Source organism: Phycodurus eques, chromosome 2, assembly GCF_024500275.1.
Source record: "Phycodurus eques isolate BA_2022a chromosome 2, UOR_Pequ_1.1, whole genome shotgun sequence".
In the NCBI taxonomy this organism is placed as follows: Eukaryota; Metazoa; Chordata; class Actinopteri; order Syngnathiformes; family Syngnathidae; genus Phycodurus; species Phycodurus eques.
The window spans coordinates 26,746,252-26,767,803 of NC_084526.1; the positions used below are offsets into that span (position 1 = coordinate 26,746,252).

The following is a 21,552-nucleotide window of genomic DNA, read 5'->3' on the forward strand; positions in this document are numbered from 1 at the left end:
GCCGTTGTCGGCTACTGTCACTAAAGACGCCCACGCTGCCCGACCTTCCCACGGGTTCAGGCACTGCAACACACTCACTGTGACACACAAATGCACACTTCTCGTTTTAGTGGAAGTCGGGCAGGGCAGGAGGAGGGTTCATACGAGAGCACAGCCCCTTCGATAGAACCATGACACTAACTGACCTGCCGCTGACACACACATATATACACTGTGTTTTATTACTGTTGAGGAACCCGAGGGAACCAGATGAACTGAACAGGACATGGACGGAACATGCAAAACGTAGTAAGATCATCTCAAAGAGACTTTTGGTTAAAGACGGATGGGTCTCCTACATCAAAGCTGACATCTTAAGGATACATTGAAAGAGAAATATCAAAGGAAACAAGGAATAATACTGCTGAGATACAAATTGGCAAAGACATGAAAGGATGACGAGGATGCAATCTTGTTTTTTCTCGTTCTGGAACATTACCTCTGTTCGCCTACAAGGTATAATCCAGCAATTTATTCCATGAAAAGATGGACATTTATTAGAAGATACATGCCAAACTTTCTCAGTGTGAGAAAAGAAGTTATAGGCTGTAAATATTAATGCTTTATAGAGTGCTTTCTTGTTTTCAGTTTATTATATTTGTCTTCCCCACTTGAAACTCTAACTGGCCAAAGAGTTTCCTTCTTATAGTGGATGGACCAATTTCCAAAGAACTGCTGGCCCACAAGTTGAAGGTTCTGATCATACCCGGTGAGGAAAATAATTTGGGAAAATGTCTGTTGAGGTCCATCTGGAGCACAAGAAGAAGGCTAACCAGAGAGGTGCACACCTGGCACGTGTCCCCACAGTGACACTGGTCAGCCACAGAGAGCTGAGGGCGAATGACAGTACGCACACACTCCATCATAGAGGCCTCGATTCAAAGCTGGCACCAAGTGGCCAACACAGATCTAGTGAAGGTAGGAGCATGTCTTCTCAAAGAGAGCATTTTTCGGAAGGTTAAGCAGTGTGTTGCCGGGATGAGTGATGGAGGTTCTGTCTGCGCATTAAGTGAGAGTGATGGATGGATAACAGTTTGTGTTGATTTAATGCTGCATACTAAAAGGGCAATGTGACATTTATTTGTTTTGTTAGGGGCTCTGTTATTTACTGTATGTGTTGAAGTTGACTGGAACATCAAACTTTGGCATTAAATTAACTTTCATAAGTTTACTGGTCAACCATGATCAACTTTTCTACGTGCATGTAACCTTCAATAATTCTCTCGGGGAAAACTATATAATTGTACCTTTAGACAACTGGCTTTCACAGTGTTGTCTGACAAACCCACAGAATCAGAGTCAAACCATGGTTGAATCATTTCTTCCCGACAGCATACTCTCATCTGTTATGTATAATTGTCATCATTGTCAACAAGGTCACTAGAGCTAATTTAAGTCCTGGGTTTGAAAGGAAAATGAAAGAAGATTGTTGAGCAGCTGTGGTGCATGTGTGGAGTTCCTGGTCTGGGCATCCCCAGACCAACATACACTATACAGTATACTGTACAGTATTATGCGCTCGTGTAGGGTTTTCTGTGGGTATTCTGCCTCTATCTCACCTTCCCAAAACATGCATGTTAGGTTCATTAAATTGTCCATAGGTATTAATGTGAAAGTGAATCGTTGTTTGTAAGAGCTCTATTATTTGGCTGGCGACCAATCCAGGGTGTACCCCACCTCTCGCCTAAAGTCAGCTGACATAGGCTCCAGCTCACTTGTGACACTCATGATGAAAAGCAGTAGAAAATGGATACAGTCAGGTGGATATCATGGGTTGATTGACGAACATGAAGGGGTTTGGCACAATCTCTGATTGTTTAACAAATTGATTAATTGAGGTGAACCTATATTATATTGTGCATATATAGTGGGGGGGAAAGATGTACAATGTGGGGTTTAGCATCAAGTAAGTAAGTAGTTAAGGTGAACAGGGTGTACATACCAAGGAAGGATGGAGGGTAATTTGTACATTTTGCCCCCCCAAAAAAAAAAAAATTATAGATATGAAAGGCTTCCATCAAATGAAGCAAAACGGAAGAAAAAAATGCAATTGATTCATGAAGAAACCATGTAGTAGTCTTGAAGTAAAAATGGCGGCCTTCACTTAAATCAGCAAAGGGTTTGAGAGGAGAGAGGAAAAAATAAGATTCAAATATGAAAATCCTAATTTTATATAAACTGAATATGTAGAAACTGTAAGCCAGATAGAGGACTAATACCCAGTGTAGTGAATTACCTGCAGCGCTTGCCATTGCTTGGCAGTAATGAGCTTTGTGAACATGGCACCGATAAGGCCTCTATAATTAGGCTTAGTCATAAGCATCCCCTCTGTAATTCAGTGATAAAAACCCAGTAGAACTATGGTGTCTGCCCCGATCCAGTCATCTCGCATGTGAACCACACAAACACGCACGCACACACACACGCATACAAACACACACACACACACACACACACACACACCTACATACACACACGCCCACTGAAGAAATCAAAATGTGATGGCACTTCACTGTCTCAAGGAGGTCTACCTGTAACTCTGCATACGTGTGTGTGTGTGTATGTGTGTGTGCTTTTGACGCGTGTGTATGTGTGTGTGGGTGTGTGCGCACGTGCGTGTTAGTATGAGGCGTTATGAGCTGCAGCATAGGCTTCCTGTGAGGGAGCAGATGTCGCCGAGCTCAGGCACAGCTGCGACGGCCGATAACCACGGTGGTAAGAATATGTCGGCACGCTGGCTCTTCTCCCTGGGCCTTATCAGCCGCAAACAGCATACTGAGACACGCACACACATGCGTGCGCACACACACACAGTCTCTCCACAATAAGGAACTGCCACCCAGCAGTAGCGCACCCTCCCAGCAGGTCCAAATAGAGGAAGGAAGGCAATGTGAAAGACGGTGAGTGGAAGAAAAGGAGACAAGCTAAATAAAGGATCTTTCAGGGAAAAGGGACACCGAAGATTCTTACCTCTTGTCAACCTTATCATAAACGTCATGATTCTGTGCCTGTGGTTATCCTCCATCATCGCTATAAATAAACTATTCTTTACAACACAAACAAACACTCCAGTAATAACCTCCACTAAAAAGTCATATCTGGTATTCAACAAACTAGTGTTATTTTTAAATATATGAACAACATTGTACCTCGAAAACTAAATCAGTAAAACTCCACTGAGTTTGATAGGATTTTGCTGTCGCCATTGCTTTTATGAAAATGTTCCACCAACATGCTCAGCTAGGGCGACACCAATTTTTTTCAAACTGATACCAGTACGAGTATTCACTCTCGAATACTCAGTGATACAGAGTACTGATACCACTAGTACTTTTGATACATAAAGTTTTAACAAACACAATAACAGATCAGATGAAAGAAGAACTTACTTTATGACTCACGTTGATTCTCCAATGTGTTAAACTTCTTCAGTATAGCGGCAACTACTAATGAGGAGGACCTATTCGATGTCAGATGTTTTTTTACCTTAAGTATTGCTGGCTGGTATCGGCAGCCTTAACGAGCACCCCGAAACCTTGAAATAAGGCCGCTATCGGCTCAATACCGATGACTCTACCTTTGCACAACAATTGAGCAATATTGAAAACATATTTCCGGCTTTCATTTTACCCATTTGATTATTGGTTCATCTTTTAAAGTTGTTATTTCAACATACAATAGCTTTCATCATGACCAGATTACTGAACATCCATCCATCCATCCATTTCCTTTCCCGCTTATCCTCACTATGGTCGTGGGGGTGCTGGAGCCTATCCCAGCTATCTTCGGGCGGGAGGCGGGGTACACCCTGAATCGGTCGCTAGCCAATCGCAGGGCACACGAAACCTGCCCAGGCAAACTCCACACAGGCGGGGCTGGGATTTGAGCCCCGGTCCACAGAACTGTGAGGTGATGTGCTAACCAGTCATCCACCGTGCCGGGATTACTGAGCATATGTGACACAAAAAGACAGATATCATACCAGAGATACTGAAATTATACATATACAAATTATATTGTTGCATCAAGGACAAAAACTGAGTTTAACAAGGAATGGGAGAGAAGTGTGGGGGTTGCATGTGGGTTGAGGAGAGACAAGGTGATTACAATGTGTGTATGTTTGTGTGTGTGTGTGTGTGTGTGTGTGTGTGTGTGTGTGTGTGTGTGTGTGTGTGTGTGAAGAAAGGTCGGCAGAGGAGAGAGTAGTTATCCTCTCTATTTTCTCAGCAGCAGCTTTGTGGTTTGTGTGAGGAACAGATGTTCACAAGTTGATACACTGCCTCATCTCCCCCACTCACTATCTCCTGTGCCAGCACCACCAACTGTCTGAGCTTATGCACACACACGCAAACAGACACGCACACACACACACACACACACACACACACATATGCACACATGCCGCAAGCACAGATGCACACACATGCACACACATGCAGGGCCGAACACCTCACCTGAAAACATACAGCTACAGTTCAATTTATAGCTAATGATTTAATAGGTCCAATATGTTTATCCCTGTGGTTTGAGTTTGCAGTGATGTAAAGCTATATTATGTCTTGCCGAGGTGTGTCTGTTAATTTTTACTTTTAAATTGTCAAAATACCTCTTAAAATTGTTTATCAAAACTTACGACTATCATCACTGTAATGAGTTTTGAGAAAACAAGTGTTCCTAATGTAATTGTAGCTAACTGACTCTCATGGATGTATAGGGCAGTATTCAGCTGTAAACTGAGACTGTATTGTCATAGTACTTCTGTCCATCCGTCCGTTTTCCGTACCGCTTCTCCTCACTAGGGTCGCGGTGGTGCTGGAGCCTATCCCAGCTGACTCGGGGCGAGATGTACTTGAAAGATAAATGGGCAAAAACATAAACAAGCTGAAAAAATCTGGGGTCGGTAACATGGATTTTAGCTGGTTTTAGTTCAACTCGCTTGTTTTACATTTGACTTCAATGTTACAAGAGACAAAACTCTGGGACGCAATTATCTCGAATGTGGTTATCATACCTGTAGTGCTCTGCACAGTTGATACTGAGTGAGGAGATCTGATAAGGATCTTGGACCGAAGCCATTCAGTGATTTATGGACAAGTCAATAATTCTGAAGTTGACTCTCTGGGAAAGGCAAAGGTGTTGACTGCTGACGAATATAGAATACCTTTAGAATGGTCCATTCTGAGAGAATTTTCCCCTGCTACTCTCCAGATTTTCTCCTGACAAATATCAGCATATGGCGGTTACATATACAGTCCTTTAAAAAATGTAAAACTGTTTAACACACAAATCACGATTTCACTAACACGTTGCAAAAGGTTTTACAACACTACTTCTTTAGAAACACACCCACATTGATTTGCATTTAACCATAAATAAATTCATAAATACATTGGCGAGAGATGTGAAATGGTGTAATAACAGGACAATGACGAAAACGAATGGCAAAGTCAATGGGTCTGTCGGCCTTCAAAAAAGGGAGTTATAAAATATGAGGTTAGACTCGATCCTTTGAAACGTTTCTCGAAATTAAACAAAAGGAATTTCCGAGGCAGTGAAAATCAAGGATTGATTACCGTAGTTTATCCACGGGGACTAACTGTGAGCAGGCTTTATTATTCCATGAGTTAATGAGCTGAGTCAAGAATAATGTCAACTGTAAAAATGAGTTATAAAAACTTTCTTTCAAGAGATCAGAATAAATAGTGCTTTATTTTCCACCATTTATGCTTTGTTTCTATACACATTCATCAGCGCTTTTTGTTTTGCCATGCAGATGACCCTCTATTTACTTTGAGTGACAGGCTTAAATAGTTTGGGTACATTATTATAAAGGAAATACAAATTTAAAAAATAGACTTGCAGACAAATGTCAACATCAACAAAGACTTGAGGTGATTTGAGGTCTTCATTAATGTTAAGTTGTTCTGTTGTCACAAAAGCGAGTTGAAGTGTCATGGTCTGTGTTTTGGTTTGGATTGTGTTCAGTTTTATGTTATGTTGACATGTTATTCATGTCGTGTGCTCATTTAGTTATTGTGTCGACCTGTTGTCGTCAACCTGCCTTGGTGTTCCTCGTTGTGTCGTCAATCTGTTTGTATTTAGTTCCCTGGTTTCTTTCAGTTCTCGTCGGTTCATTGTCATTGTCAGGTGTCATTGTCTCTGTCTGTGCCAAGTCTTAGTCACCGCTCATGTTTTGTTTCCAGTTTTAGGTTTATTCAAGTGTTTCTTTATTACTTTGGTTATCTGTTGTGGGAGTTTGTTTAGTTTGCTTTATCCATGTTCCTTGTTTGCCTTTTTTGGGGGGGAAAATTAAATATAATTTTTTGAGACTCCTGCACTCCTGCCTTGCCTCCCTGCACTTGGGTCCTCCACGTTTTTGCCTTGTCTTCCCCACCTTCAAAAACCAATTGTGACACAAAGTTTAAATGCGCTGTTGCATAGTTATAATGTTCATTCTGTTTGATTGTATTTAATTTTTTTCAATATTGTGAACTTACATTTTATTTAATACAGTGATTCTTTTGCGTACCACGAGAGATGGCCCGTGTATAACTAGTGGTACTTATGCCACACTTTGAGAATCTCTGGTGTACGGTAAACTAAAGTTACCCTAGGGATCAATAAAATAAGCAATAGAAATCTCAACTCCCCTCAAGTTGTACATTTCTGAATCAGACAAAACATTTGTAGACAATATGTCACAAAAATTGCACGAAACCTTAGTGTTACAAATAAATTGCCATCACAGATGACATCACGTATATCAGCTTATTGCCTGAGACCTCACAAGACGTCAGTTCAACATTCATCAACTTGAACAATATACACCTGAAAATGACGTTGAAAACAAATGTCGAAAGGTGAAAGTATTTTAGTGAACATTTTGTTTCATTTTTGGAGTATCCTTTTTCAGTTTGCAATTAACCTTGGTTATTGTCTTCTTATATTTGTACTACAATTACAAATGTTCAAAACTGAGATGTCTGAGGTGCAACTGCCATGTGACTTTTACATAATGGCTTCTCATTTTTATTCAATTATTTTATGTTTTGCGGCATAGTGACCGACTGGTTAGAGCGTCTGCCTCTCAGTTCTGAGGACCGGGGTTCAATCCCCGGCCCTGCCTGCGTGGAGTTTGCATGTTCTCCCCGTGCCTGCATGGGTTTTCTCCGGGCACTCTGGTTTCCTCCCACATCCTATAAACATGCATGGTAGGTTAATTGAAGTCTCTAAATTGCCCGTAAATGTGAATGTGAGTGCGAATGGATGTTTGTTTGTATGTGCCCTGCGATTGGCTGGCAACCAGTTCAGGGTGTACCCCGCCTCCTTCCCGATGATAGCTGGGATAGGCTCCAGCACTCCCGCGACCCATGTGAGGATTATTTTATGTTTTACTTTTAACAGTACAACTGTTTTGACCCTGAAATTTTTTTTTTTCCTGGTTTCTGGTGGGTACTGCTTACCTAGGGCTCTACAGTATTTTCGTAGACTGCACAGTGTGCACCGGAGTGCATCTTGATTTTTGTGCAATCGCAAGGCTCCCTGGCATGTTTGCCAATTTAGCAGACCGGCCTGAGTCAAGATGGGCGCCCCAATGCAACGAGGGTGTGTCCTCTGACATGTCGGACATAGAGGTCTTTCATTCATAAATATGTCAACAGCAGGTATCAAACCCACTGAAGCATAGTAGAAATCAATTCATTGACATATTTAAGTCGCCCTCGGTTATCACCAGGTCGTACTTTATTTAATCAGATTGCCTGTTGTCACATCGGCCAAGAGCAGTGACAATGCTCCAGTCATGCACAGATGACTGAATCCTCTTCCGCATATACAGACGTTTCCATATGAGACTATTGTAGAGCTCTTAAAGGGGATGAAAGAACCCGCTTCGATTGGACAGGCTTAAAGTCGGCTGTGGTGACCTCACACCAGCGCAGATGTCCCATTTTTAAATGCGCAATGGTTACGGCGGTACACAAAATTATCTAAACCAGGTCTAGCCTGCCTCCTCGCAGAGTTACGCCAAACTCAGTGCTGGTTTTGATTTGGTCAGATTTGTTTCTAAACCTTTCACACTTTGTTGTTCGGAACATTCATTAATTGTAGCTTAGATTTAGAGAGATGTACGGCACATGTATAGATAAGTATGGATTAAAGAAATAATCTTTCATCCATGAAGTTGTGAACCAACCTGTTCCCCTCCAGAGATTTACAGTAGGAGCTCGTAATACATATTGAAAAGCAATTGCCAATTACTAATCAAATCAAATTAAGGTATCCTTAATTAAGAACACTATTTCTGGAAAAGACAGCGTCTTGTTTTTGTGTGTGTGGGGGGGGGGGCTTCACAGTAAACCGTTTTAAAGAACATTTTTCATTACAAACACTCGCAATTAATTTGGAATTCTCCTTTTGTATGGATGATTCAAACAAGCAACACTTTGCTGCTCAATTACAAACAAAATGTCAGGAGGTTTATATGACAGCTATTTGTTGCATTCCAGCAAGTGTGTGCTTGACTGGCTGGGTCAATGATCTATTACACCTCGCTCTATTGCAGAGTCTTTCACATACTCATTGTGTAGTTGTTTCGGGAGAGCCTCAAACTGAAGATGTTAAAGAGAGAAAACATCACGTGACCTGAGAATATATTGTTTCAATCATAAAACTAATTCAAAGAGGATGTAAGTGATTCCTGGGGAAATTCTTTGATAGAAACCCAATCCTTCCTGCCTTGTTTTGATCAAGTGGTAGGCTTGAAAACCTTTTTTTTTTTTTTTTTTTTTTTTTCATGTTAAGCTCACCTATGCATTGGTCTCTTTAATGGGTGCTTCATCAGAGTGTGGCATGCTGAAAGTGTATCAGAGCAGAGGATATGGGGAAGTGAGAGCTGCGCAGGAATACAATGCTTCTAACGTTCCTTTTCAGTCGGCTTCAGGGTCTTATCTCCTTTCAACACTCTAGCCTCTGACTGCCATTATAAGAAAGGATTTACAATGTGTGAGTGCTGCAAACTTCTCTTTCTCCCTGCTCTAACACACACACATGCACGCACGCTGAGGGAACTTTCCATTACCATACCTACACAAAGACCGTACTCCAATGTTTGCATATCAAAAAGTGCTCAACCATCCAGGAGATGCTGTCAATACAGAATAGACAGAATAGAATGGAGTCCAGAAGACTGGGGTGTTTGTGGTGTGAGATAGGAAAAGACAAAGCTGTTTTTGCAATTAATGACATCAAAGAGACTTCCACCCTCGGTATTATGTCACACAGTTCATCTCGGAGTTGTACGCGTTTCATTGTGCAGTTTATCAGGCCGACCACATGGAGTGCCGGCGCTTAGCCAGTGACCGCTCAACAAAAGGCCAAATTAAGAGGAATGAGAGGCTGTCGGAGAAGCGGGCTGACAGGTTGACTGACGCTGTTCCCGAGGAGAATAGCATCCTGTCCGTCTTGGAGCTGTCATCTTGACAGGAATCCTTTCTTTGGATGCTACCCCCATCTCCAACCTTTCTGTCACTCACTACCACACAGACAAATACGCTTCTTGTCTTTTTGATATCCTGCATCTCATGAGAAAACAAAGTCCAGACGGCAACAAATACAAAATGCATACCAGCAGAAGCACATTTGACCAGAGTTCTGAGAAGGTGAAACATACTGTACAAAGTAAGTTAAATAAACATCTCATCTCCATGACAACCCTCTTCCATCTTCCTACTCTACACACATCTCCTGGTAGCCATATCACATCTCATACTGGACTACGCATCTTTGTATCGGCACAGGGTTGGTAAACTGCACTGTGATTGTATGTTTCCTTCCTTTGATGGCACAGAGTAACACCACTGTTTCGGTGTAAGTAAAAAGGTTGGCACCAGACTTCAAGTGGTCAAAAGTGGGCCTGCTTGGTTGAGCGCCATGTGGAGCTGTTGCTTTGCTGAAAGAAGAAGAGAAAAAAAGAGCCGGACCTTCCCAGTGCATGTGCATTATTTAGTCCGAGGTGCTCTTGGCTTGATATGAAAGCGACATTTGTGTTGGTGGCTGGTACGGCTGGTGAGACTGGAGTTGGGGCAGAGCAGCTGTCTGTGTGTACTTTACAAGCTGCTTCTATTTGTTCTGTAGACACAGGGGGGGTCAGGAGGGTGTCAGCATTGTCTACTGTCCCTCATCGCGACTTTGTGTGTGTGCATGTGTGTTTATGTTTGTGTCTGTGTGCGTGTACGTGGGCCTGCGTGCGCGCACGTTTGTGGACAGGTGGATGAGTCTCACTCTTAAAATGAACTTGCTGCACATAATAAACTGCATTTTGTATTTAGTGAGCTGTAGATAGAGTGGAATTAAGTACAATTGTAACAATTTTCAGTACATTAAAAATATAGTGTCCTTGTCTATGGTGGCTATGAATGTCATCATAAAACTATAATCTCTTTGACCATAGGTCACATCAGCATACATCACCAACAAATCTTTAAACTTCAACAGTCCCAGACAAATATATTTCTGGTCACAAATACAAATGCATGTGCCTATAATCTTTAGATTATGAAAAAAGTGAAAAAGAAAACATAATAGGTTAAGTAAAAATAACGTATAGCCAAATATACATACAATATATTTATAACAATCCAGTAATGACAAATTAAGATTTTTATCATGATGAATAATGAATCATGAATATACAACAGCCGGTGCAGTGGACGACTGGTTAGCACATTTGCCTCACAGTTCTGGGGACCGGGGGTCGAATCCAGGCCCCGCCTGTGTGGAGTTTGCATGTTCTCCCCATGCCTGTGTGGGTTTTCTCCGGGCACTCCGGTTTCCTCCCACATCCCCAAAACATGCGTGGTAGTTCGGTTGAGGACTCTAAATTGCCCCTAGGTGTGAATGTGTGTACGAATGGTTGTTTGTTTCTATGTGCCCTGCGATTGGCTGGCGACCAGTCCAGGGTGTACCCCGCCTCCCGCCCTGATGATAGCTGGGATAGGCTCCAGCAGCCCGAGACCCGAGTGAGGATATGGGGGAAAGAAAATGGATGGATGGATATACAACATGCTGTATGTTTCATCAGTAGTAATTTACACTAAGATACAATGCATTTCGATATTGTACCCTTTCAACATAAGAATGCAATGGGTAAGAGTTGAGCATTGCGACAGATGTGGGTGGGTTTAAATTGAAGATTAAGCAATAAATTAAAAGAAAAGGCAATAATAAACAGCGTGTAAAGAAAACCTAAACAAAAAATAGATTGTATGATATTACTGGCTGCTAATTAAAGCAGGCAACAAAGACGCCCAATGAAGAGGAGCAATAAAATGGAAAATGGATGTGAGCATAAAAGCTTCCATGGAATAAAGGCGAAGCCGACATTTAATAACTGTCCATCTGATGTACTTACATTTATCTTCACATCAGCCTTAATATGTGATAGAGCACCTGCAAACAAACAAACAAATTAAGACTTACAAAAACGTATGCATTTGGTATATGTTTAAAAAAAACAATCACGCTCATCTTATTCGATATCAGATAGTATTTCCCAATATTTTCTTTGGTAAATAAAGAAAGACGCATGTCTGCAGGATAACATTTTGGCTGGTAACGCTTCCCTTGGCGTCTTGTTGTGGGGAAACAGCGGCCCTCACTGGCAGGAGAGGGAACTGACGAACAATAACCCAGCTCCTGCGGTCACTTTATGATTGGAATAATTAGAAAGGACACGAGGTACAATGGGGTTTAAAATGCAGCTGTGTAACAATTAATTTATTATTTTTTTTACAGTAATTGTCAGCCCATAAGTTGCATTGGGATTCCTTTATGTCTTTAGAGAGAGAGAGAGAGAGAGAGAGAGAGAGAGAGAGAGAGAGAGAGAGAGAGAGAGAGAGAGAGAGAGAGAGCGCTCCAGATGGTCTTTAAACGCAGACAGAAGGCTGCAGAGGGGACAGCAAAGACAGAGTGACAGAGCGCGCGAGAGAGAGGGAGAGCGCGCGCGAGAGAGAGAGAGAGAGAGAGCGAGAGAGAGAGAGAGACGGAGGAGGCGAGAGAGCCGCGGTCGGGGCGCACAGTGGGCTCGCCAGCTCCATTCATTAGTGAGAACAAAACAAGAGGGGGAAAGCCTGATTTCTGCACTGGAGAAGCACTCCGTGAGCGCACATGCTTGAAAAGTAAACCCGGTGGCCACAAAGCCTTGACAGTCGGCGGAGGTGGAGAAGAAGGTTGCACGCACGCCTTTGTAGCTACAGTGCCAATAACTGCTTTTCAGACAGAAAAACGGGAGGAATTATACTGATCGGACGTCTTTGGACTTTTGTTCCTGCAAGAGTAAACTAAAGAAGAAGTCACGCGTGGATGAAGGCGCACTCTGCAGAATCAAGGATCCGCATATTCATATTTTTGCAATTTTTACGTGGGAGTCACCAGGATTTGAGGGTTTAAGCGTTTGACTTGTTCGTCTGTTACTTGGTTCTTTCTAAAACTGGACATGACTAAGACCGCGGATTTATATGGACTGGGCAAGTGATATTTCACATCCTACAAAACCAAAGACTAATTGTGTTTGAGGCTTGCCTGCTTTTCTTATTATTCTTTCTAACCTTTTCCGTTACAATAAAGAAATTAAATACCTCGTAAATGATCCACCCCGCCCAGAAGCCCAAGAGACAATTTTGAACGGCCAAAGGAAAGTTGAACATATTTTTATATATGTTTCATGGTGGCTGCTTCTTTCTCCCCTTCCTGTCAGTATTTCAACAAAAAGGAACAGTGTCCATTCGATCCATAGTAGCTGTATACTCCCCACCCCCTTCAAAATAATGAGGATTGAGGCGATATAAAATCTATTCTACAAACTGTGGATTACCACCTCTTCACGTATCTCAGTTTGACCTCGACCTTCACTGAGTAAGTTAACATTTTATTATTCTACAACCACATGGACAGTAAAAATTTAAAACAGTCTAAAACCTCAGTGTGAGATGTTTGATTTTGGATTTTCCGCCAAACAGGTTGATGGTGTTGATGGTGTTGCTTTCTTCCTTAGGAAACAAGGCTTATCTTGTTCAGATTGTTCAATTTGTACTTCTTCATCATCAGCGGCATCCAACTTTGTTTCAGTCAGGGAACATTTATTGTGTTTAGTGTGTGTGTGTGTGCATGTGTGTGTGTGTGGTATTTTTTCCATGTCGACATGATTTAATCCGTAGCCAACTTTTATATTTTATAGATCCTGGTAGTATCAGATAACGCATGTCAAGATCTTCCAATCTCTGCAAAAAAAAAAAAAACAATGTCCACTCTAGTTGTGTCCTGAGTAAAGCTACTGCAGTATGTGAGGCTGTTTTAACATTATATGCTGTCAACATGGTTTACAGTTATTTTGTTGTATTTATGAGCCCGTGAACTATGAACATGAACCATGTAGTTTGCATTTATTGCCGGGAATAAAGGTAAGGATGAGAGAGAGCGAGGGAAAGCAAGGGAGAGAGGGAGAGGTCTGTCCTGCACATCAAAGTGATGTTGAAACAAAGTGATGACACAAAATCTTTGCTCCGCTTTGCATCGTGTCCACCTTGACTGGAAGGCGGTGATGGAGGTGAGAGGGGATAAATTGAGACATTTACTCTGTACTGAACCGTTTGGTGCCACATGACAACTTCTCCAACCTTATGTACTATCTTTTGTCCTGTTTTGAAGCATTAGTCTCAAAATTGAATGTAGTAGAAGAGCAGCAGCATCTCTATCGCACCGGTGAGGGTATTCGTCACAGAAATGAAAGATAATATGGCAGCAAATGAAAGTAAATCTGCCATAAAGATGATTTTAAAAGCAGCCAATGGAGGCCCCATGGAGACACTCCCTGTGAGGAAACCTGAAGTTCTACCCCCAGTTGAACGGCCTCACAGCACTACTCTCTCCCACCTCAGTGTGTGCAACAGTAAAACACAAAGGCCTTTTTCTCTGCAGGACACACGGCCCCGTATAATTGGCCCTGGTAAATATCATCTGAATAATTGAACAGTCGATAATAGACTCCAACAATGGATGTGAGGTTACAGGCAAGGTTGAAACCGCAGTGCAGACGCCCTGCCTCACCGCACAGGATACGTCCATCACCAAGCAGGCATCATCTCCGCCTCACTCCTTCCAGAGCTGACCGGCCCACTGAGGCAGATGTCCCCTCTTCATCATTAAGTAGTGCTCTTAAAAGGCATGCCATTCATTATGACCCCAGCGTGAGTGGTTATTCACTGCCCATTTGCCACGAGCTTGTGATAAGAGCCTCGTGTGTGTTCATCATCATAAGCGAACGTAGGATGAGGTTTTAGGAGAGAGCAATACTGAAGACTGAAAGTTTGTTGGTTTATGTTTTTATCATCGTTATTTATTGAAATACACCATTTTGTTGATCATATCATACTGTAGTGAAGGTGTTTTTCTGCTCTTCTATCATTTTCTGGGTGTCTTCTCGTGTTGGTCATTTGCTGCAGTAAAAAAAAAAAACTCATGTTTATTGTATTTGCGCGTGGGCTGTGTGGTAATTATTGTGATTTAAATGCGGGCAGTGCAGGTGAAGCCGCCTGCCTCCTAATTAACGAGTGGAGCAGATGGTCTCAGGTGGGCGTGCGCTACCAACTCACAGCGAGTCAGTCAGGTGGTCAGCACAACAAAGACACCTGGGCCGCCACAAACAAGACAAGCCAAACACATCAGCCTTGTGCGTGTGCACGTGTGCGCGGCCTCTCGCCGTCTGTCAACTACATTACGATCAGTGTTGTGTCTGACTGAAGGCACAGACCATGTGAAAAGCTGGGGTCTTTTTGAGTGTGCGCCTACTTGACTTGCACAATTTGCAATGTACAGTTACAGTAAATGAGCTTGGTCTGGAAAGCTCGTGTGGTTTGTGATTGTGAACCACCATCATTCCCCTCAGAAATTTGCTTCTGAATGGTTTTGATCACTGCAATGGCTCTGTTAGATAAATGTCTCGTACTTTAAATTTAAAGTAGGCAGGATGGTGAAATAGTGCTGAGCATATCTGCCTGACAGTTCTGAGGTTGTGGGTTTAAATCTTGGTTATGGCCATCTTGTGTGGTATTTGCATTTTCTCCTTGTTCTTGCGCTGGTTTCCTCAAGGTACCTCCCACATCCCAAAACACGCATGTACAGTTCATTGAAGACTCTATATGTCTATAGGTTTGAATGCCTTTTTATTTGTACGTTTCCTTGGCGATCAGTCCGGGGAGTACTCCTGGCTCAGGCCTCAGGTTACCCACGACACTAATGAGGACAATGGAAATATATGGATATTGATGGAAACTCAAAATAATACTTGCTTGATATGCTTAAATTTTGTCTCACACAAATTCTCACACAATCAGGCATTTCTTTGTTGTCATCTGATGACCTACATGAAGTAAGAGAATCTTAGATTCCAACACTGAACCCTGATTTTCCCATGAATGCCAGGCCGGACCTTGCAAGGCAGTTCTGGCACTGCACTGAGTGACTTAAATGGAATCCATTCTCAGAAATACAGTCATCCCTCGTTTATCGCGGGGGTTAGGTTCCGGATCACCCCCGCAAGAGGTGAAATCCGCAAAGTAACATATTTATGGGATTATTTATTCATTCATTATTTAAATTGAATGAACCTCCCCAGACAATCTTCCCCACACTCCTATTAATCTCTACCATAGTTAAGCATACAGTAAATGCACAGGGATACTCTACACTGTGTACATTAAATTCCTTGTCATGTATTTTAACGAATTTTCCTCTTTCTTTTTTTTTTTTTTAGCGTTTTAATGTTTAAGGCAAGATGTGTCTATTTTACCACCAAAAAAATGCAGCCTACACTCAAAATCCCGGAATATGGTGGATTATGCATGATATGAAAATAATACAAAATCCACAATGCACCGAGTCTGCAATAGGTGAACCGCAATATAGAGCACTGTACATTATTTTTGCCGTGGTTGATTGTGGGAGCTGCACGGATGCTCACAACAGGAGCGTGATGGACTTGAAGACTGCAGACTGATGACGAGCGTGGCAAAGTTTGATTCTTAAGAGTCTCAGCGGCTTTAGTCCAAACACATCGTGATTCTGGTTGCCGCTTGCTCCACTCTATCCAAAGTGTGTATGTGCTTCACATGTGTTTGACATTACTGCGACAAGTCTGCCAATCCTCTCTTGGGAAAGGGGGAATGTCAAAGAATAGAGTGGAGAACTTGAAGAGCTTCCCAACATCTGAAGCAATGAGAAACACACTCAGTGGCCGGCCGGCCCGCTGACACCACAGCGTGGGAGCAAAGCTAAGGGTGGAGGCCAAGTAAAACCCCAAATGTGTGTGTGTAAAATGTCACTTTTTCTTATTTTGGCACCATTCCTTATATGCATACATACTTGCTTAGATTCTGAAGAATAACACACAACACTCTGAAACCATTACACAACACTTTTTTACATCCACAGCAATTATAAGACGTCTGATTTTGACTTGCCATGCATGCAGAGAAGGTGAAACCCACCAATTACCATGCAGACATTCATGGAGGAAAATATCTCTTAATTATTTGTTGGATTGCTGCTTCATTTTCCCAGAATTACCCCCAAGACAAATTGCACCTCCGATCATGCCTTCAAAAAGAAGGCACATTTCTAGCAGACAGAGCCACTCAGCTATAAATACTGTCACATACAGTACACATTGATGTGTGGTATGAATTCAATGCAAACACAGAGGAGAAAAGCATTTCCTCCTCCTCCCTTCCTTGTCTTGTGCCTATTTCACCTCCCGCTTTCCCTCCTCACCTTGTACTTCCTCACATGCCCAGAAACCCGTGACCTTCTTCTAACCCTCTTCTGTGTCCCTGTCGTCTCGCTGCACCAGCCCACCTCCTATCTGCTCCACTTCGTGGGAGCGCATGGCTGGAAGTGTGCTCAGATCAGAGTCAGACACAGGAAGCAGCTGGGCTAATCTACAGTAGCAATGTTTTAATCAAGCCAGATGAACGGGGCGACAGAGACAATGGGAAGTTCATATCACCAGCAAGTCTCGATATAAGGCAACCCCTTCCTACTGCCCTACACTGTGGCCTTTATCACAGACAGGGAGTGACCATTACTAAAGTAAAGAACACAGGCTGAAATGATTAAGACTTCCACCTGAAAGCAATCTGCTGCAATGGAGGAGCATTACATAGGTTATGCTCTCTTTATTTATATATATATATATATATATATATATATATATAAAAGCAGCATTTGTCAAATTAAAAAGCTGTTATCTCCTGGAAACAGATCCTGTGCCACACAGATGGTTCCGTCCGTCTTCAAATGGGAGCTGAGCTGCTGAATGCCGTTCTGTTACCAGTTAGGAGAACGGACCTTAATCTCGGCTCCAGCCTTCCTTCCTCTGCCTCTGCTCACACACTCAAATACACGAGCGCACACATACACACACGCACGCACGCACACAAACTCTACCCTGATCCTTTTATGCAAAATCATTGCCTATATAGCAGTAATTCCAGTGTAAAATGGACAGTTTAGCCTTTGCAGGGGTATCTGTAATGCAGATGATGCGAGGCTACATGTTTTCTTGTCCAAGAGTGATGGTTATCGTGACATTAAGACATCAGTCTGAGTGTAAGGTTTATTTTTGATGGTGTCAAACGCTACCCTCGGCGAGAGATGATCCCATTTGTAATAGGTAAGAAGCGCCTCTCTTTTTTTTAAGTACCAGTATATAAAATAATATAACCTTTAAAAAGCCAAGTCAGTCCACATTTTACATTTAATTGAGTGTGAGGTTTTTTTGTTCTTTACATTTGAGTCTAGTTCTCCCAGTGCTTGTGTTGGTTTTCTCTGGGTACTTCAGCTCCCTCCCGCATTCCAAAAACATGCATATTAGGTTCATCTAAATTCTTTATTGCCCAAAGAAGCGAATGTGAGTGTGAACAAGTAGTATTTGTCTGAGAGAAAAGAGGACTTATCAAAGGCTATGCACCCCACTTACAAAGAAATCATGGTATTGTACATCATTTAGTTTTCATGTAAAACATTTGTTATAAATTTCTGAGAAAAGTGGTATTTTCTTCAATGAAAGCCTCAGTCGCCTTTTTGTTTAAAACATTTTAGGGAGACATTATTGATACAAAATTTGCTCTATCTTTACATTGAACAGCCAGTTTGAAGAGCCAATTTACACAAGCCGCCACTGAGATCCATTACAAGAACATAATTTTTTTTTAACTATTACAAAAAAAAATAATGCCGAATGTTTGGATCTAAGTAGATGTACCTCATGGAGTTAACTTGGTGAGGTAAAGCGCACAAAATTACCTCATGGAGTTAACTTGGTGAGGTAAAGCGCACAAAATTTCTTCCTTTGGTGGCATTGGATGCCATTCCTCACTCTCACCATAACCCGCTCATCAGCCATATGATAAACAATAATCATTATCGACGCTCTTTGTTTGCATGGAGCTGTCCTGCAGTCAGTGATTGTCCCAGAGGCATATTGTTGGTATTTATTTTGCCTCGTGTCTCGGCTGTTGGAGAAAATGTCAGATGTCAAATGAACACCCCCCCCCACCCCCACCCCCACCCCAACTACCACATTCTGCCTTCCTGGGGTTCCAGGCATGTTTAAAGAAGTGGGTAGCGGACGGAAGGTGTAATGCAGAACACCTTGCATTTGCCTGACTTACATCAGGACCTATTGTTATTGTGTCTGTGGGACAAACAAAGTGGTGTGAGAGCGCTGGAAGACAATGAGCAGCTCAGGGTATACAGACCGTTTTGTTCGCACTCACAGCTCCATAGTGACACAGAAGACATTTAACACTGAAAAAAAAAAAATGAAGTAGATGACATGAAGCAGGAGGATGACTAATGAGCTGTTGGTTCGCCCATCTTAACAGTGAGTGACAGCTTAGTGTCATGACAAACTTATGCGAGTTGTCATGGTCCATGAAGCTGGCAAACAGTGCGATACCATAACCTGTGTGCACAGTGAAGGCACATATACGCATTTGTTATACTTCATAAATCAGCAGGCGGCCGTTATAACATCAGATCAAACAGTGGAGCGCTCTGGTGCAGCTGGTTGGAAAGAAAAGGAATAGGAGAGAGGGATCGAGCGAGAGCAAGACGGGGAGAGCGGGTAGGACAGCAGCTGTCAGGCCTCCATCGCACACCTGTCACACAGGAAGTGAGCACCGGCCACTGTTTCCTGGATACACCTACTCAAACAATGCTCCTGGAAGAAGTGGAGGGAGAACATCTGCTCAATGTGAGGGAAAGACGGACAGGCAACAAGCTCCATGCACTAAAATATCAATGGATGTACATTCAGGGGAGAATGAACTCTGTGAAAATCATACAGCAAGCGTTTCTCGTGTTAGTTGCAGTGTGGTCTTGCGTGTGTGTGTGTGTGTGTGTGTGTGTGTGTGTGTGTGTGTGTGTGTGTGTGTGTGTTGGGGAGGGGGTTAAAAGGATGTTTGTGTTATAGCGGAGCTCTATGACAGACAGGTCACTCTGTGGAGACTCCAGCCAAACTCTCCCACAAATACAATAAGCTCATATGCCCTGAACTTATTCCCACGCCAGCTTCTTTCCCCAACTATTACAACCACACACCCTCTTGTGACCAACATGAACTGATCCAGATACAGTACATAAAAGTGCATAACTCTTTGTAGGCGGCCTTCAGCTTCTCCTGATATTTAGTTCTCCCTACTCAACTTTACAGCCCCAAGCTTTGCCTCACTCATCTAGTCAGGTAGTGATGCAAGTCGCACATCTTCTCTGTACAGTGCAGTTTGCAAAGCATTTTCCGCTTGTTTAACTCTGTTGGTAAACAAGAAACAAACATCCGCATTGTCATAATTGTCAAGATGGGTCCTCACGAGACCTTGTTGCCCTATTCCCAGGCTGCCCTTGTATACAATTAACAGTGTAATTAAAAGCTTGATGAGCTAACTGGTGCTGGGCCAAGCTGCATATAGCTGATGGAAGTTATTTTTGTTGGAGTAGTTGTTTAGACAGACGACCCGCAATATGTTTTTTGATTGCTGAATAGCTTATTGGTTGTTTATTCAATCAGGTTTGATTACGTAATTCCCGAAGTCCATTTAATTTTTTTAACCCTGGTTTTTATGGTGAATTTTCTTTTTCATGACTGCTAAACTGTTTGTGTCAACATTCTTATAAAAGTAATTATGCATCAAAAAGGCCAAATGATCAACCTACCGGTAATTGTGTCTCTATTTTGATTGGATTCAGTCAGTCAAAAAATAATAATAATTATGGCTTTTTGGGGATCAAATGAGCTTCCACTTTTCTCAACCGAAATGCTTCAATTTCTGAAACATTGGATGCCAGAAAGGTTTCAGTACATGCTATAACACACTTTTGGTGAATTGACACCAAAAGTGTGTTATAGCATGCACTTAGCAATCAATCAAATTAAGCTGTCATTGCAGCTGTTGGGGCAAGTTTGCATGGTGTTTGAGAATTTTGTTCTGATATGCTGTAATGTTGGTGGCATTGTGACCGAGTCATTAGCACATCCAGCTCTGAGGTCGTGGGTTCAAATCCAGACTCAGGTCTTCCAGTGTGGAGTTTTCATGCTCTCCCCATGCTTGTGTGGGTTTTCTTTAGGTACTCTGGCTTCCTCCAACTTTTTAAAAACATAGATGCTAGGTTGATTTAACACTCTAAAATTTTACTTAGGGGTGAATGTTCGCCTGAATGTTTGTTAGTTTATATGTGCTCTGGGATTGGCTGGTGACCAGTTGAGGGCATACCCTGCCTCTTGGCCAAAGTCAGCTGGGGTAGGCTCCAGCACAACTGTGATCCTCGTGAGTAAAAGCGGTACAGAAAATGAATTGAAATAATATCTATTGTCACATAGACTAGTGTCATGATATTCTCTTTATCATTTCAAAAGAATCGCATAGACTAGTATCACAATATTCTCTTTATCATTTCAAAAGAATCGCAATAATGTCATGTAGCTTCCAGGCAGGGCACTTAAGATCATAAACATTTATTCATCATTTTCAAACCTGCTTACGTCTTTAGTTCAGGGACACTTTCATTCTATGTGGGTTTAAAAACTTTTAAATATAACTGCTTTAATCAATATCAATCCTAAGTATAGAGTATTCCCTCATTTATTGCCGGACCACAAAGTAGTGTGTAAATATTTTGGGGATTCTTCCCCACAGTCCTATAAACCGCTACTATACTCTTACAGAACACTCTCTGTTATAACTGGGAGAGCTGGCAAAAAAAAAAAAAAAAAAAAAATGATCACAACAAAGATTTTTCATATCGTTCGATCTCGATTATTATTATGATTTATATATATGTATATATATATAAAACTTTTTAAAATAGCCAGTTTTAAAGTATCTGTACTAAAAACTAAAGAAGCTGGACAGTAGTTTAACATTTTATAAACACCTTTTGTTAACAACACTTCTCACAGTC

At 42.0% G+C, this 21,552-nt stretch overlaps 1 protein-coding gene across 4 annotated transcripts in view; it reads left to right on the forward strand.

Moving 5' to 3' along the window:
* Window positions 1-221: 221 nt before the first annotated feature.
* cbfa2t3 (CBFA2/RUNX1 partner transcriptional co-repressor 3) overlaps window positions 222-21,552 on the forward strand; it is a 48,499-nt gene continuing 27,168 nt past the window's right edge. For 3 of the 4 annotated variants that reach the window (XM_061670129.1, XM_061670130.1, XM_061670131.1), the window contains exon 1: window positions 222-957. In XM_061670129.1, coding sequence (XP_061526113.1) covers window positions 771-957 — 187 coding nt within the window. In that variant the 5' untranslated portion in view covers window positions 222-770. Of the gene's footprint in view, window positions 958-12,000; window positions 12,952-21,552 lie in introns of those variants that run through there. The other variant, XM_061670132.1, reaches the window with a different exon arrangement.